We start from the raw sequence: 19360 nt of genomic DNA, 5'->3' as shown, positions 1-19360 counted from the left end.
ATCCTGTATTTTGTAGCTGTAACTGTAATTTTCTTTGTCACCTGGTTAGTTCCCATAATTTTAGGATGTGTATTGTCAGCTTTCGGTCTTTTGAGTGAGACTTTTATTAAAGTTGTATAACATATGCTCTTATATTACTGTATTGTGATTATTAGTGATGTTTTTTTATGGAATCTATGTTATGTTATATTTAATAATTATTCATTTATTTATTTACATACATAATCACTGCTAGTTTACGTTTTTAACCTAACATGAAACATACTAAAAAATAATATAAACAGTTAAAATAATTGTGATATACCTAAATAATATACGAAAATATAATATATACAAGAAAAATTGGCAAAATAACCTATGAATGCAGAAATATAGGGCTGCTCATTATGCATCTTAAAGGGGGACATGCTTAGCGCAGGTCAAAATGGAGCTTTTATTCTATTTTCAAAGTATGATCCTGGACATTCCTTAAACGTTGTAGATAATCTTCTTCTTCTTCGATGGCGCTACAGCTCAAGTCGAGTCCTGGCCTCCTCCACCGCTGTCCTCCAGCCGGAATGGTCCTACGCACGTCCTTTCCAGTTCCCGACCTTTAGCAGCTGGTTGGCATCCTTTGCAACACTATCACCCCATCGTGTGCGTGGCTTTCCCACTGGCCTTTTTCCCCCTGGGTTTCTTTCGAGGATCTTCTTCGGTATCCGTGACTCAGGCATGCGCTGGACATGGCCTGCCCAGTTTAGCCTCTGGAGTTTTATGAAGTTGGAGAGTTTTGTATCTTGGTATAAGCGGTATAGTTCCGTGTTGTACCTAATTCTCCACTCCCTACCATCATTCATGGGTCCGTGTATCCGCCTAAGGATCTTTCTCTCAAAGCAATCCACCATTTCAGCTGCTTTCACATTTAGCGTCCATGACTCGCACCCGTATGCAACGACTGTGCGTATGACGGTTTTATAGAGCCGCGTCAGTTTTTCTGTGGACATTTCTGGATTTGAATATGGGCAGCAATGAGAAGTACGATTTATTTGCAGCGGTTATTTGGGCTTTTATTTCTTCCAGTTCCTCGTTCTCTTTTGTAATATTGGAACCCAGGTATGTGAACCGGTTGACAACCTCAAATTGATAGTTTCCAAAACTGGAAATTTGGCCTAGCCTACTCTGATTTTGTCAGCTTTGTACCATGACTTTGGTTTTGTTTTCATTTACTCTTAAGCCAATCTCTAGTGCGGCCCTTTGGAGGTGGTCAAATTCTTTCTTCACAATCTGTATGGATCTACCCATCATGTTGATGTCGTCTGCGTAGCCAACCAATTGGCTCGGTCTGCTTAATATAGTGCCGCTCCTGTTCACTTGAGACTTTCTGATAGCGGATTCGAGGGCTAAGTTAAACAGCATGGGTGCCAATCCGTCTCCTTGCTTAAGACCCCGAGATACTTCAAAGCCCTCCGTCAGTTGGCCATTCAGATAATCATTTAGCTGATTATCATTTAGATAATCAGCTATTTATATAATTGTGAAACCATATTATCCTTTATACTTATTTTAAACATTTGATGACTGCATTAAGTATTTTTATTACATAAAATAGTATTCTTTTAAACCTCTCGCTCTAATGTTTTACTAATTTTCATTTAGGTATACCATAATTATTACATAATTCAGAATAAAATATATTCCAACTTTAACCTTTCTACAATATAAGATCATATCTAAGAAAAATACAACATGATAAATCTTAAAATAGTCTCTATTAATACATCCTCTAGAAAAGAAGACTCAAAACTCTTCTTCTGTTTTTTTTTTCTCCTTTTAAATGCCGTCCTTTAAATTATAAAGGCTCCACGCAATCGATCCATTTCCAAACCTGCTGCGAACTAATGAGTTATAAAAAATAATATATTTCCTTTTTACTTAATATTTCGATATCATAAAATATAATAAATTCAAAGTAGTTAAAAGCTAATAAAATCATTTATTGTCAAGAGTTGTGGAAAAACCGTAATATTTTTATTCACCTGTAGTTTACTTTACTTATACTCTAAATATAGATTGGTGTTTTTGTAAAAATAAAAAATCGGATGAAACTGTAAATAAAAATGAGCACATTTAAAATGCGAGCTATTTATAAAATCTATTCAGTAAAAGAGACATGGACTAATGGTTATCTGGAAATTTGTACGTCAAAAATAATGATATACGAGGGTTGTAATGCAAAAAATACCTACAGTTACTTTTAATAATTTCACTACAGATGTCTCCTTTCTCATGATTTTGTGATATGTTATTTTAAAACAAAATATTCGCCATATAAACATTTCAAACCAACTCTTAAATATTTTATCTTTTCAACATTATTCGAAAAATCTCCATGGCGCTTATTTCTACAGGATCATAATAATTATAAGCAGTTATACAATCATTGTGTCATTATTACTGGATTACATATTGTACTGTTTTTATTTTAAATTTTCTAAATATTTTATTCATGTATGAGATAATGAAATGTGTTTATTTTTTTTCAGATGACTGAATCACAAAAATATATTTAAACGATTAGAAAATTAAAAAAAAAACTTATTAATATAATACGTCATATTATTTAAATTCAGTAGATATAATTTTCAAGTGAAATCTTGATTTTATAAATTTCAAATACTTAACTCAAGTCGCCGAGGAACCTGTGTTGAAGATCTAACAGTGCGTAGTGAAAATCTCAAAGAAGAACGTTTTAGTGTTTACTGTGTCCTGAGTGTTTACTGGGAGTTCTTTGCAAAGTGAGATCGCGCCAAGTGTTTAAAAGTTGAGGCTTTATTCCGCGAGAGGTTCGAGTGAAGCGGCACCGTCCTGTATGTCACCGGCCCATACTTCCGCTTCCGGCATGAAGGGCAGGCACCAGTTCCGCCGCCGGTTCAGCCTGCAGCCTTCCTTCCTCAAGGAAGAGCCTGAAGATGACAGGAGAACCGCTCACAAGTAAGTACTTAGTACATTCTTTGTGTTTCAGTCAAAACATAATTCTCAAACGTCATGTCCAAATACATTTTTTGTCGTTAACCCAGAGGTAATTCAGTCAGTAAAAATCATTATTTTTTATTCGAATAGAACTGGCCTTCATATTTTTATGAATCAGTAGTTATTTATAAAATAATTTTATTATTGGCTGTATCTGTAAATATATTATTACCATATTATTATTTTGTATTTTATATTTTTTTTTACCAAAGTCAACTCGGTATTCCTCATTATTATCGTAAAAATATTCGAGTATATTTTTGTGAAAAATTACTAGAATTTTACAATTTATTTCCTTATTTATTTTATCGAATTTAGGAAGCAAATAAACGATTTTCAATATTTTCCACAGACTTGATGTTTATTTGCTAAAAAGTCTTGATAATTTATTAAAATTACCTATAACTTGGTAATTGAACACAAAAAAATGGCAGACGATACGTATTTCGCACACATAATAAGTTATATCAAATACTCACAAACCATAATATATGACCAAAATATGTACCTAATCTATTCAATATTTAATTAACCATTTCTTTTATTCAACGAATAATTCACAATATTTGAGAATGTAACATCCCATAATATATTAAACATACATAACTTGAAAACAACTCAGATATATTATCTGAGGTTACATTCTCGTCGGGCATCGTATTTTTTTCAAATGTGATTTTTTCTAGTAGGTCTGAGGTGTTTTCAAGTTATGTATATTCAATATTATTTATATTCGTCAAACTAGTTCAAATTTATTCATTATCAAATACAAATAAAATTTAATGTTTGTAAAATGACAATGGTTTTCAAAAAATAGAAACCAAAACCGTACTGTATGAAAACTGACAGATGGCAATTAGTGAAAACAGTTGTTTTTTTCAATTTAAGTTATATACATGGCGATAGATAACAAATTATTCATTTTTACAGGATTATATTAACTATTTTAATATTATCACATTTATAACACAAATTTGAAGTATTAATTTTAAATGAAATTATAATAATCTGTTTAATGAAATCAAAAAAAAATATTTTTTATATATATTTTATTTAACGACTGATGTAAGTAAATACATAATAAATCTGTACATTAGAGCCAGACTATATTATTTTAAATCCATTTTTTTTTCTGAAAATGTGTTAAGAATATATTTTGTAACAAAAATATCATCTATCAGACGCAATTCACACTTTGAGTCTATCCAAAACAGAACCCCGACATGCTATAAGTAGGTACCTTAACATTATGGCATAAAAAATCTTAAATTTCGTTTTCCCGAAACTGTTTTTTTCTCGAACTTGTCTCCATAAAGTAATCTCACTCTGAGATATAGTTCTTATAATGTCTACCGAAGAACAAAAATAAATCGCCTTTATTAAGGGTTATTCACTGACTCTTGCCAGTGTTACTTTTTACCCAGTTGGTGTTTAAGTAATTTGTGTGAAAGAAAAAAACTATAAAAGTAAATGGCTTACATTATGTTCTCTTTACAGGTCTGACAGGTCACAGGATACCGTATCAAGCAGCGGAAACCTATCGTCAAATAACGTCAGACACAAAATAGTCGTAATGGGGGCCGCAAAGGTCGGCAAATCTTCGCTTATCACTCAGTTCCTATATAGCACGTTCTCTCCCAAGTACAAGAGGACAGTGGAAGAAATGCACCATGGGGACTTCTCCGTGCAAGGAGTCCATTTAACCCTAGATATCCTGGACACTTCTGGTGCTTTTGAATTTCCGGCGATGAGGGCGCTGTCTATATCGTCTGCGGACGCTTTTATACTTGTTTATGATGTTAATGACGCGTCCACTTTTGAAGAAGTCAGGATGATTCGGGATCAAATTCATGAGACTAAGGCCAGCACGGCTGTACCAATTGTGGTTGTTGGGAACAAGGTTGATTTGGCTGATACTTCGAGAGAGGTTTGTACCAATCAGAATATCTACACTAATTATTACATAAAATATGAGAGAATTAGTGACCATCTATCTCTACTTTTTATATCTTTTAATAATTTTCTTACTTAAATATTATTTTTGCATGTTTAATAACACAGTCAGTGCTTAAAACACGCCTGGCGTGTGGCCATTAGATACATATACATTCACCGCTGACCAGTTAATTACCATATTTAATTATCATGATAATTATTGCTACACGCCATGCGTGTCTTGAGCACTCACCGAGTTGTAGTAATTAACTGGTCAGCAGTGAATGACAAGATAGCAAGATTGACTATCAAATTCAAGTCATTTTACTAGTGAAATTGGGTAAACTAGTACTTGAAAACTCAGTAACAATACAATATTAACTGGTATTTATATAAGAATCAATAACGAAGCATGATTTTCTAATAATAAAAATATGTATAGGTTATTATATTTCGTAGTTTTTCGTTTTATTAGACCGTATTCTTAATTGTATGTATATAAAGCATTATCAATCTGGCTCAGTGATTAAATCGAATAAATCAAGGCAGTAAATAAAAGAATATTACTTTCTTCTTATTCGACTTTATCCAAAGCCACTTTTTACCATTTTTTGATGCAAAATATTTTGAATTTGACTTGATATTATCCTTATATCGTGTATGAGGACGACCATATCTTCGCTTGCGTTACTGTTTCCCTAATTTAAGTTTCTTTGTCGCGCATAACTCGTCCATCTTTCATGTGTACATAATCCAGTTATCCAAGGTTGCCAAATTTGTACTTTACGATATGCGGACTACTGTAAAATGCGTAAAGCTCGTTATTTTTTCTCCGTTTCCACCAGAAATGTGTGTTATTGATGGATTCAAAAATACCTTATGGCACACTCCGCTCAAATGGGCCTTGCACTCTTACCATATGTTTAAGGCTACACTTCAGCTGAAGCACGGTATAAAACGATCGTGACTACGCAACGCACAGATTGTGCAAACGACGCGTGACGAACAAAATATAATTTGTCATAAAAAATCAACATGCGTCCATTTAATGTTATGTTTATTGTTATTTAAGTAATAATAATAATATATTCATTGACATGTTTTGTTTTTCGAGTAAATACGTAACATTTTTTAGTCATCTTTACACGATTTAAGAATTTATTCCTCCGACGCCATCACAAAACAAATTGACATGCGAACAGGTCCACTATCGCTCTCTGACTAGCAACGCGTGCAAAATTACGTCCCACCTATTGCTGAAAATTATTTGCCGTTTCACTGAAGTATGCTCTTAATAATGCACTTGTATCCAAGCCTTATATTATATAACGACTATCTGCGTATAGAGTCATATACATGGCGGGTGGAGATGGGGTAACTCAAATCATGGTCCTTTAGTGTTTTATACAAGGTCCATTTAAAAATTGATTCAATACGATGAACATTGAACCCTCGTTAGTTAGATCGAAGAGACATTCTATACTCAACTAAATGTATATTATAGTATTTGATCATGATTTTTTATCATGATTAAAGTTAATTCCTGTTTAAAATATTATATGATAATATTTGATACCCACTTTGTTAGAAAACTGTATTTCAAATGAAACATGGCAATATGCTTAATTAAGATGTTAATTAATACAGCGTATAATGATTTGTGAGACTCCTTTATCTCCTGCGAGACTAGAAATACGACGTTTGCTAAATAATATGTCTTCAAAGGACTTAATAATAAACACGACATAGTGAGACATATTTATAATATTTCATCATTATAATATTCTATCTTGTATAAACACAATACTCCTTTCTTGAAATGAAGTTAATATAAATAATATTTGAGACTTTCACGGTTGTTTTTTTAAACTTAATAGATTATTGGGTTTCTACCACGTCTACTTATTCCTTCTTTATTCGGAGTTTTGGGCTCTATTGATACCTAATGGCATCTGCAACGAGCCCGAAACGTTGAAGAACGAAGGAAGAAGTACACGCGGTGGAAACTCAAGAATCTATTACCTACGTTAGGTTAATAATTATAATTTTTAATTATTTATTTAGCTTACGTCGCATAGGCTATTGATTGAATCTAAGCCCTCGTAGATGTTAATATACAAATAAGAAAATGTATTTTAATTCAGTTTAATTCAAGTCCTGAAATACGTTTTACCCTTTCCAACTTCATATATGTGTGAAGATACTTTTTCAGCATTTGTAGACATTAAGTAAAAAAAGGAACAGGCTTTTGGATGTGGAACCGCATCTCAGATTAAAATTAATAACCAGAGAACCAAATAATGATGATCTGTCTCAACATAAACAATTTCATCTTTATCATTGATTGTAATGAATGTTATATAATATAACTTTTATTTATAGGTATTTTATTATGAATGAATTTTATTTTTCGTAATGTACCTACAAAAAAAAGGAAAAAATAAATATATTTTAATAGCTATTAAAGTAGGTATATGCAATTTTTTTTTTGACAAGGTGTACTCAGTGTTACGAAAATTATAGAAGGGGTACACAGATGTCAAGATGGCAAGATATGGGTTATTACAGGTTTATTCTTGCAATGTTCAGATACGGTAAATTACTATAATGGCTGTATTATTTTTATTAAAATAACTACAGATACAAGATATGGGCAGTATTTTTATTGTTTTTAGTACATCAAAAAGTCATTTTAGTCATATAGGTCAGTTACGGGGTATTAACATTAGGCCATCAATATATTTCAACACACGTGTATTAGTATATTATGTAGACATAAAATGTCACAAATTTTATACAGGAATCAATCTTGATAGAAAATTTACACAATAGTTTTTAAATATAATTTAAAAAATCGTCAGTTTTTTTTATTCAGCGTGGTAAACTTATAATGAAAAACTTTTTTAACGTATTTAGCATATTTTTTGTCTCTTTTCTTATCATCGTTTTATCGGAATAAAATTAAAAAGCTTTTAAAAAAAAAAGTATTCAAAAAGTGGATCTCTTTTAAAATATCTTTCACGTAAACGGTGTTTGAATAAATTGGAATTATTTTGAATTTATTTTAATACAAGCTTTCGAAATACGAACTTTTAATATTTTCAGAATTCTTATCTCTAAAAAAATAATAATATATACCTACTTAGTGTCTTACCTCTTTCAAGATTACTTTCATTATATTTCTACCTGCTTTCTTTGAATTGCAAAAATATCTTAAATTTTCAAGCGATACACAATACCTTCTTAAAAAGGTAAACTTCATATAATAATCTATAAATATAAAACAAAGTCGGGTTAGTTTATAACTCAAGAACGGCTGCACCGATTTTTATGATCTTTGATTTGTTGGATTTGTCTCCGCCCCGAATAGCAGAATAACTATTCAAACATCGGAAAAAAAGAGGAAAAATGTGAAGAAAATTCATTTTCTCATACATTTCGTATGGACCGGCTTTTTTGATGATATCTCGAGAACTGATTGACTGATTTCGATGATTTTTTTTTTCGTCATTTTTTCGTCGTTTGTTGTTTGTTTTGTACGTCAAAACCGAGACGGATCGCTTCACTTTCATTCGGTTGAACCAAGCCAAACTGCGTTCGGAGGAGTATATTCATTTACGCGATGCAATCAGCACCGAAGGAGATGCAGCTAATGTTGGTCGATTGACTATTCTACTGGCGACGTACATTGGCAGCCCGCGTCAAATGCATGAATATGCGCAATATGCAATAACATAATATTATGTTCGTCATTACGGTCGTCCAGATCTATTCATAACCTTTACGTGCAATCTGAAATGGATAAAAATTGTTCAATTGCTGCCCCCGGACAAACATCAAATGATCAGCACGACATCACCGCACGTGTCTTCAAACAAAAAATCCTGTCGCTGATGAAATACATTGTTAATCATCGCGTCTTTGGGGATACTCGATGCTGGATGTATTCGATTGAATGGCAAAAACGAGGCTTACCGCATGCACACATTCTTATTTGGTTAGTTGAAAGGATTCGACCAGACCAAATAGATGACATCATATGTGACGAGATTCCTGATGCCAAAACCGATCCAGACCTGCATGATGTTGTAATTACTAACATGATTCACGGACCGTGTGGCGCCATCAACCCCCAATCACCGTTCATGGTCGACGGCATGTATAACAAGCGTTATCCACAAAATTTGACGGCGGAGGCTATCACTGCGAATGATGGTTATCCACTATATCGGCATCGATCACCCGATGATAACGGTAGAACTATCACAACGAAAGTGAAAGGAAACGATATCGTGGTCGACAACACTTGGATTGTTCCGTATTTGCGACTTCTTTCCAAAACATTCAAGGCGCATTGCAACGTGAAGTATTGCAATTCAGTGAAGTCGATCAAATACATCTGCAAATATGTCACCAAAGGCAGCGATATGGCGGTTTTTGGTGTTCAAACTCCCAATACCAACGATAAAATCACGCACTATCAAGTTAGTCGATATGTGAGCTGCAATGAAGCGATTTGGTGTATTTTCTCATTCCCCATTCATGAACGTCATCACACCGTTGTACATTTGGCGGTGCATCTGGAGAATGGTCAACGAATTTATTTCAACGCATAAAATGTTGTTGAACGTGCTGAAACACCTTCAGCGACAACATTGACCAGTTTCTTTTTGATTTGCCAAAGCGATCCGTTTGCACGAACGTTGCTCTACTTTGAGATGCCATGTTATTACACTTGGAACGCTTCATCGAAGAAATTTCAATGTCGAAAGCAAGGCGATGCAGTTACTGATCATACGGATGTGCGTTTTGCTGATGCTCTTGGTCGCATTTACACAGTTCATCCGAAGAATGTCGAATGCTTCTACTTGCGGTTGTTGCCTGTGAATGTTCGTGGGCCGACATCATTTGAATCACTTCAAACACTGTCAATGGTATAGTATGCGCAATATTTCGTGCTCCATGTCAACGGCTCAATTTACTTGAAAACGATACTCATTGGGACATGACAATCGCTGAAGTAACTATTGTTTCTGCATCTCCAAGTCAGACACGCACATTATTTGCTATCATTATTTCGACATGCTTCCCATCGAATCCACCTGAACTGTGAAACAAGTACAAGGATGACATGTTAGAAGACATTTTACATTGAATTCGTGTCAGTTCAGAAAATCCCGATCTCGGGGTGAATGAGTAGATACATAACCAGGCTTTTCTTTTGATCGAAGACATGTGTTACCTCATGTGCGGCAGTTTGTTATTCAAGTTAGGAATGCCAACGCCACATCGTGAAATAAACGACTCTTTCAATCTAGAATTGGAACGTGAACGTGAATATGATTGAGATGCATTGAACCAATCAGTTCGAACAAATGTACCACTGTTGAACCCCCAACAGAAGGAAGTGTACGATACATTAATGAAGGCAATTGATGATGAAAATGGTGGCTTATTTTTCCTCGATGCGCCCGGTAGAACTGGGAAGACATTCCTCATGTTTATGATTTCGCCACTATTCGTGCGAGATCCGAAATTGATGTAGTAATTGCTTCTTTCGGGATAGCGGCCACGTTGCTAGGAGGATGCTGAACGGCTCATTCAGCGTTGAAATTGCCGTTAAACCTTCAAACGACTCAAAAACTGACATGCAACATTGCGAAATACTCAGCAATGGCCAAAGGTTTAGAAGCAAGTAAAATCATCACCTGGTATGAATGCACAATGGCGCACAAACACGAATTGGAAGCACTCAATCGAACTATGAAAGATCTGCGATCAAGATGTTTTGGAGGCGCAATGATTCTACTATCTGGTGATTTCCGCCAAACACTACCAGTCATTCCAAGATCGACCGCTGCCGATGAAATAAACCCTTGCCTCAAATCATCGACTCTGTGGCGCTATGTGAAGAAACTTCAGCTGACGACAAACATGCGTTGCATTGCTAAACGATCCATCTGCCAAAGATTTCTCCAAGCAATTGCTGACTATCGGTAATGGCCGTGTTCCTGTCGACGAATCGAATGGATTGATTTCGTTTCCGCTGAATTTTTGCAATTTCGTCTCAACGAAGGACGACCTCATCAACAAAGTGTTCCCAAACATCACTGCTAACCACGATCAACAAATCACAAGGCCAATTCTTGAGTGTTTGTGGCCTGAATCTAGAAAATGAATGTTTCTCTCACGGTCAATTGTACGTAGCATGATCACGTGTCGGCAAACCATCCATTTTGTTCGTTCTCGCACTTGACAACAAAACGAAAAATGTTGTATAGCACAAGTAACTTCAATGAAGGGAATCGACTCGAGTGCAACCCATCCACCAAATAGTTTAACAGAAAATAGTGCAACAATGTTACGCGAATCATATCTATTCGCTTCAATAAAGCAAATGCCTTGCTGCCACGTGAATTACATTCATTTCAATGTAATTAAAATACTTTTCATGTTGATTTGATTTTTGCACATTTATTGAACTTAATTAATTTTGAGTATTCATAAAAACTGAATTAAATTCAGCTAATAAGTTAACACAAGATTTCTTGATTCAGAGGCAGTACGAAGTTTGCCGAGTCAGCTAGTATAATATATAAACTAGTGTAGATACAATATTGTTATCTTTTTTTATGAATCATTTCTCATTCTTCCAACATTTAATTTAACTCATGGTTTTTGTATTAAAGGTACTCGTATTATTTTATACATTTGTTTTTATATTTGTTATTCACTGGGTTCACTTTGTTTGTTCCCGTCTTAAAAAACACTTCTACAAATTTTTTTAATAATTATTATTATAAATATTAACCATGTCCTTGGTTTTTCGTACAAGGTGGTTGTCAGTAATTTTGAACAATTACAAACACCCAGGCTTTGAGAAAAACACATAAATATATTGTGTCCTCACCGGGCATCCAACCCAAAGCTCCCGGATGAAATTCCAGCGCCTTACGCACTGCACTACGAGAACCGCCGTGTACATATCTTATAACCATGATTAAAACTTAATAATACGAATTATAACATATTTAACGTATTATATGTACTATAATTAATGACCTCTGTCTGGTTAGGCTTATTTCTACCATTTATAATGTACACAATCACAGGTGATTTCTCATTTGACCAAAATTAATTCGTGGGGCTAAAATTGCCGAAAATTGGTAAATCTTAAAATCACGTTATGAAGTAATTTCAATTTAAAGTTTGATAAGTATGGCCTCTAAAATCAGAAATAATACAAATTTATTTGTGATTTATGTGCATGTTGTATATCGAATGACCTTGAATTTTTTCTAGCACATGTACACATAATAGCACACACAATCCTTTGTTAACTCTAAATACCTAAATTATCGACTTTTGGCAGCAATCTCACGATATTGTAACGCCAAAAATATTTTAGATCTGAAATATTAACTACAGTTACATCATTATCTTAACGTTATGAATAGAATATGTGGAACTTACTCGATAAATATCAATTCGCTTTAATTATACTTGATATATATTTTTGACATGACAATGAACAAGTGATAGCAATTCTTTAAATAATATTATTTTAAATATTATTTAGTTTAAGAGCATACTTCAGTAGAACGGCAAATAATTTTCAACTATATATAGGTGCGACAAAATTTCGGACTCGCTGTCAATCGGAGAGCGAAAGTCGAGCTGTGAACACGTCAATTTGTTTTGTGATGGCGTCGGGGGAATTAATTCTTAAATCGTGTAAAGATGACTAAAAACGTTACCCATTTACTTGAAAAAGAATACATGTCAATGAACATATTATTATAAAAACTAATAGAACAATAAACATAACATTAAATGAACGCATGTTGAATTTTTATGACAAATTATGTTTTTTTCTGCACGCGTTGTTTGCACAATCTTCGCGTCGCGTAGTCACGATCGTTTTAGACCGTACCCTAGCTGAAGTATAGCCTTAATATCATAAATTTTATTTCAATATTCGAAATGTAGCACTTCAAAATTAGTTTCGCAATCATTGGTTATAATATAATATATTCTAATTCTATAGATAATTAAAAGTAAATAATTCTAATTAAATACAAGTACGAGACTACCATTCCTGAAGTAAACTTATTAAATATTCATGATCCAAAAACTTCTCCCACAAATCCACTTGTTTACAGTGATAAATGGCTCCTATTTGTAGCAAAGTTTTATTTAATATTAGTGAGTCCTATAAATCCAATGTATTCATTAAAATTCGTACCTACTCGAGTGATAAAAACATACCCGTACAATTATAATTTAAGACAATTATAAATTAATGACTCCACTGAGCAAACTGAATTAATTGTTGATAAAAGGCTGTTTTCAATACATCCGCAATTGAAAACATTTTGTCCAACCGACTGTAATAATTTACAATACACTGTGGTTTATATTATTCAATAGTATTTATTAAACTATATATATATGGTTAGACCGACTAACGGGTTTGGTTCTATTTATATTATAGTTCGAATTGTACATTTCGATAGGGATTGCAATACCGGTACCTATTCCAGTATTTATCAATACCGAAATACTAGTTTTAAATATTCAAATATATAAGAAAGCACACACGTTTACGTTTTTGACGAAGAATTTAATGTTATTACTTCATTACTTCGTACTTCTTTGCCTATTAAATTGGGTAATAAGGTATGTGCTGCTAAAATGCAAATATATTCACTGAATCATGGTAAAATAATAATAAAACATAATAGATCAAATATATTTATAAAATTGTTGTATGTAATGAATTAACATAATATTATTTTGAAATAGAAAACATCCGTGACAAATTGTTCAATTTATATTGTACAAGCGTTGAATTTAAAAAGCTTTTCCTGCCTTTAAATGTCAATATAATAAATGGAGGTATGTAGGTTTTTGCTATAAAAGTTTGTTTTAAAGAGATTTTAATAGCTGTATGTACTGATAAATATACTCCTGCATTTTCGATATATTTTAACGAATACGAATACCGGTATTCATTAAAATATATCGAAAAACCGGTATTGATATTTTCATTAGGTAGGTATTGCAATCCCTAATAATTACCACAACCGCCGACCATTTATTTATATAGACCAAACGTTTCATCAATTCAGTGATTACCAACCAAGCTTTTACAAATCGTGTCCGGAGTTTTGCGATAATGTGTAAAAGCTTTCAAAAAAAGAAAACCTTTTTTGTAATATTATACTAACACAGATTTAATATGACCTATTTACGAATAATTAAATATTTTGAACGATTGACTTGTCACAAACAATATAATTTCATAGTTATTACTTCAATAACGAGAATTTTATTTGAAAGGATTATTTTTGTAGCAGTAAAAAATTAAGAAATTGAGTTGTCAGTTATGACTTTCACCGCCTACCGTTTAATTTTTTTACCTTCAAAGCGATTCAATATGAACTTCATGATAACGGTGTAAGTATACCGTTATCATGAAGTTCATATTTGGGATACACATTTTTGGGTTTTCACTGCGTGTTCTTACTCTTTACTTCCTCAACATTTAGAGATCGAAGTGTACTGTAGGTTTACTCCTTTTGACATACTTAGAGCGGCGTTCACTTCATCAACACATTATCTCCAGAGAATAGCCTCTGCAATGAGCCTGTGGTGAAGTCAATACCCTACCACCTACATGACTTGGAAGGAAACCGATAATTTATAATTACAATGTATCTTGCAACATAATAATGTTGAAATAGCAGAACAAGCGATTTATGTGAATCAATCAATTTTTAACAGAAAGCTTATTTAGCAAAATAATTCAATAATTATATTAATCAATTATTTATAATGTACCAAACGATTTATCATGATATGCACAAAATTGTTTATATGAAAATCAATCGTGCCTAATAATTAAAAAGTGCTTAATTGTCCAAAATTAAAATCATTTATTTATAATTAACAAAATAATCATGCGTACACAACAAAGCATGATTATCAAAATATTCAAGTAGTGATAGCAGCATTTTCTATTGTATCGAATCACTATAAAAACACTAAGTACATGAAAACAATATGTCAGTCAGTTATCAAAGATTTAACCGTAAGGTTATCGTTCAACTTCGCCCGGTCGACTTCGCAATTCACCAGAACTCATACACGTGATTTCACCCAGCTAAATTATAAATCTGTAAACTTACCTGTAATAATTAAATTGATATTTATTTGGAAGGAGATAATAAAACCAGGGTTGATTTAATTCACGCATCACTCTTCTTATTATTGTAGTCAAACTAACCTACCCTGCCTGTTCCTTATTCCAACTCACTTCCAATAAGCCCAAAACGTCGATGAAAGAATGAGAAAGAACACGCATTGAAAACTCAAAAATCTATCACGACGTATGCATACCGTTATCATTAAGCTCATTTTTAATCACTTTGAAAGTGACAAAACTAACGATGTGTTTAAGATAGCCAGGCAAAAATAAATAAATGAAGTACGTAATCGATTAAGTTTAGATGATAATTTAAACGAAACATAGTATAGAGCGGTATTGTAAATCAGCTTAATTGCGGCCCTTTAACTAGTTATGATTAGGTATATGACGATTTACACTATATTTACACTCAAGACATTAATATACGTGTGCCAAGGATTCCGTCAAAGTAAAAAGGTTGAGAATTACGGCATCGATTGCTAACTAAAAGTATTCAAATGTTGTGTATACCCAATTTTGTGGTGCTTAAATAATAATTTAAAACTGCTTTGTAATGTCAATAAAATTTTGGCACTACATTAACCCAGATAATTTGACTGTCCTCGTCAATTAGTGTATTAAAATTTGTTCCACTTTTATTATATAATATTGGATTCCATAATATCAGTAAATTAATATTGATTACTTTTTAACAGGTGGAGTATGATACTACAGAGTCAGTCGTGACAGTCGACTGGGAGAATGGCTTCGTGGAAGCATCAGCGAAAGACGGCACTAACGTGAACCAGGTGTTCAAAGAACTCCTCACGCAGGCTAAGGTAAAGTACAACCTAAGCCCAGCGCTGAGGAGACGCCGAAGACAGTCACTCCCTCCAGTCCAGGGTGGTCACAGCGCCGCCACTCCTGTCATATCTGCAGCTCCAATTCCATCACCAGCTCAATTGGCGCACCTTCAACAGATCAGGGAAAGGCATTCCGGAGCCAAGAGAAACTCTTGTGTCATATCATAAGTGGAAGTAATGTGTGATTTTTTTTTTAATTGTGACATGCAGACACCTACTGCCAATGGATTTTTAAATTGATGACTCGTTAGTTCTCACACTCTTCTGATCGTAAATTGCATTCTTTGTCCTAAAAATTCAGTCTCTTCATCTTTAATACTTCTGGCTCTTATATTTAAGTATTTTTAGTGAACTATTATGACGTGTACTAACTAAACACTCTCTTTTGAATACACTTTTAACCTTGTCCTATCCTATTCTAGCAGTATCAACAACATTGTTAAAGCAGAATTTAGTACCCGCAAACCGCCGGTAAAGTGCATTAATATTTTTTATTAAATCAATATTTTTTGTAAAGTGTAAAGGTATTACTACACAATCGTTAGATGCGCAATAAAACAATTTAAATGATATACTAGTCTAAGCCGCCTGCTGAATGGATCCACAGTGTTATTGAATAGTTTGCAAGATATAATTATATCTGGCGAATGGCGTTAAACCTAGCGTTTTTCGACAACGCAGACAGCATGTTCTCATAAAAAAAACTAGAATATTACACCGATTTCCCTGAAAATCAACACGCTGGTCCTTTAAATATACCATAAAATATTTTACCGATTAATTAAACGTATATAACATACGATATTTTTTTAAATGATGACCAAAATTCGCAACTGACTAATTACTATTCTTCAATATATTTTGCTCTCTAAAAATCATGTTCAAAATTTTGATTTATTTATTTTAATTGAGAGTTTTTATACATGTTTTAATTATAAGAAAATATAGCGTTTATCTGCCAATTCGCTAATTTTATTACCATATCAGGCATATTTTTATCAATGAAAGTTAGCACCACTGAATCGGGCATGACTTCGCGAGTTAAATACACTATACTAGTTTTGAACACCATCATTATCTAATGGATTTAAGTTTTGTACTCTATTTGAGTCGTTTTTTGCGACCCGGGTTTCGCCTTTCAGCATCCTCAGGCACTACGTGCACTCATCAAAAGGTAGATACACACTGACAACGAATGCTGTTAATTCTAACTTATATAATAAATTAATACAATAAAGTAGGTAAAAACTTTATCACCTACCTATTGAGTTAAGAATCACAATAAAAAATATAACAAACAAAAATCATGAATACTAATGGATTTTTAGAAGTTTCGTACTATTCCATTTGAGTCATTTCAAACCAAATGGAATAGTGCAAAACTTAAATCCATTAGAATTTAAATTCAAATTCAAGTACCTTCGGTCGATAGTGCTAATATTAAATTATGAATGGTTGAAGTATTTGTAAAAAATCCTACCTTATCACTAATAATAGGTATACTCTAAAAAAAATACTCAAATGGAATAGTACAAAACTTAGATCTATTAGAATTTAAATTCAAATTCCATCAAGTATCCTCAGTCGATAGTATTAATACTCTCATCATTGTTTTAAGCTAACTATTATATTAAGCCCCGGCTAGACGCTCATGCTTTACGACAAGCTTACCTGCGCAAACCGGTTTGTATAGGGAAGCCCGTGCATATGGACGGGAAAACGGAAGCGCGCGCAAACCGAAAAGCGGTGTAAAAGTCTAAGCTGCGCAAGCAAGTCGGATGTCGTCTAGCCGGCGCATCATCATGTTCCTTGTTACATTGATGATTCATACAAATTAACCTGTATCTAATTGTGTGTTTTTTTTAATATCAATATTTAAATATGAAGGGAACCCATTTTCACGTTCCAATTATTACAAATTAAATTTGAATATGAGAACTATCGAGTCATATACTTACTAATATAAAATAAATGTTTTTTACTTCTACTAAGCTTTCGCGATATTATCGCATATTTGTGTAACTTCTTATGCCGAATGTGTGAATTTCAAGCGCACATTTTTGACGCGAACAAATCGCCTCCAAAAACAAAAAAAAATCATTGAAATCATTGATTATTTCACATAGTCCAGAAAAAGGTGCTCGACTTTTGTGTTATAAATTCTATGCGTGATATTCTGGGCACAATATCGTCGAACACTTTCTCCTCGGATACGCGCACGAGCCTACGCATCGTTTGGAGGCGCTTTAATACTTTTAACGTGTGTCTTCACACACTGTGTAACGGTGTCTTAGAGTATTGTACTGTGTCTGTATTTTATATGGTTGAAAATATGTATAGCAAAAGATTTATTTTTTGCAACAATTTATTTATACAAAATATCTACTCTCGACGGTAAACATTTAGGTAGCAATGTATTTACTAATATTAAGGCATTCGTGTTGAGCTCATCTTCGATAGTAAATAAATCGAACTGTTTAATAAATAAATTGTCATAATATAAATGTTTTACTTCTAGTTTACAACGGCTGTATTTAAAAAAAATCAACATCAGTGACGTGTGATTCATCATACATGCTTAGGGAAATCCAGAATCCATAAAGAATAATATGTAAATTACGATATAATAATATTATACATTTATTGTTCAATTAAATGGTAAATTTTACTCAACTATACTTCATTTAATGATTATATTGTAGTCATCATCATCATCAGGAGCGCGACAACCCGGTGTGGGTCCTGGCCTCCTCCAACAGCTCCCTCCACTTGTCCCTATCCAGTGTGGCGGCTTTCCAATTCGATACCCCCAGAATACGGCAGTCACTGGCAGCTCCATCCAACTAGCGAATCTTTGGCCTCCTTCTTCTTCTACTTCCTATTGGATTGCTGGACATCACTCTCTTTGCCGGTTCATTGTCATTCATACGGTGCACATTACCTAGCCATCGCAGTATCCCAATCTTAGTTGATTAAACTGCGCTACATTCTTCGTACAGCCCGTAGAGCTAAGCATTATATCTTCTCCTCCAATTGGTGCCATCCCTGATCGGACCATATATACGGCGGAGATTTTTTCTTTCAAAGATGTTTAGGGCTCGTTCATTTCGCAGAGTTAATGTCCAGGTTTCCGATGCGTAGGTGAGCACTGGCTTTACAAGTGTCTTGTAAAGAGTGCTTTTAGTTTGGCGAGATAGTATGCAGGACTTAAAATGTCTTAACAGGCCAAAGTAGCATTTATTCGCAGACATGATTCTCTTGTTGATTTCTTCTGTAATATCATTATGTCGAGTTACAAGAGATCCATTGTATATGAAACTGTTGACCGTATCAAACTTGTATGCACCAATTATATTGTAGTATT

General features: G+C 33.5%; 1 protein-coding gene across 1 annotated transcript; it reads left to right on the top strand.

Annotated features, from left to right (window-relative positions):
* The first annotated feature begins 2521 nt into the window (after positions 1-2521).
* On the top strand, positions 2522-17370 carry LOC147064473 (ras-related protein Rap-2b). Its single transcript, XM_085957594.1, has 3 exons — positions 2522-2970; positions 4507-4936; positions 15850-17370. Exons 1-3 carry the CDS (start codon positions 2849-2851, stop codon positions 16162-16164), a joined length of 867 nt encoding a protein of 288 aa, XP_085813720.1. The 5' UTR covers positions 2522-2848; the 3' UTR covers positions 16165-17370.
* Positions 17371-19360: the final 1990 nt, after the last annotated feature.

This window comes from Rhyacophila brunnea, unplaced genomic scaffold (assembly GCF_057557595.1).
Source record: "Rhyacophila brunnea isolate RB1 unplaced genomic scaffold, BYU_Rbru_1.0 scaffold_7, whole genome shotgun sequence".
Classification (NCBI taxonomy): domain Eukaryota; kingdom Metazoa; phylum Arthropoda; class Insecta; order Trichoptera; family Rhyacophilidae; genus Rhyacophila; species Rhyacophila brunnea.
This window is presented reverse-complemented; position numbering and strand designations above follow the sequence as displayed.

Excerpts from the sequence above, each read along its gene's own strand:
- LOC147064473 (XM_085957594.1), top strand. The coding sequence starts at position 2,849 with ATGTCACCGGCCCATACTTCCGCTTCCGGCATGAAGGGCAGGCACCAG. Across the intron at positions 2,971-4,506 it reads GACAGGAGAACCGCTCACAA|GTCTGACAGGTCACAGGATA; the intron begins GTAAGTACTTAG and ends TTCTCTTTACAG. Across the intron at positions 4,937-15,849 it reads TGGCTGATACTTCGAGAGAG|GTGGAGTATGATACTACAGA; the intron begins GTTTGTACCAAT and ends ACTTTTTAACAG.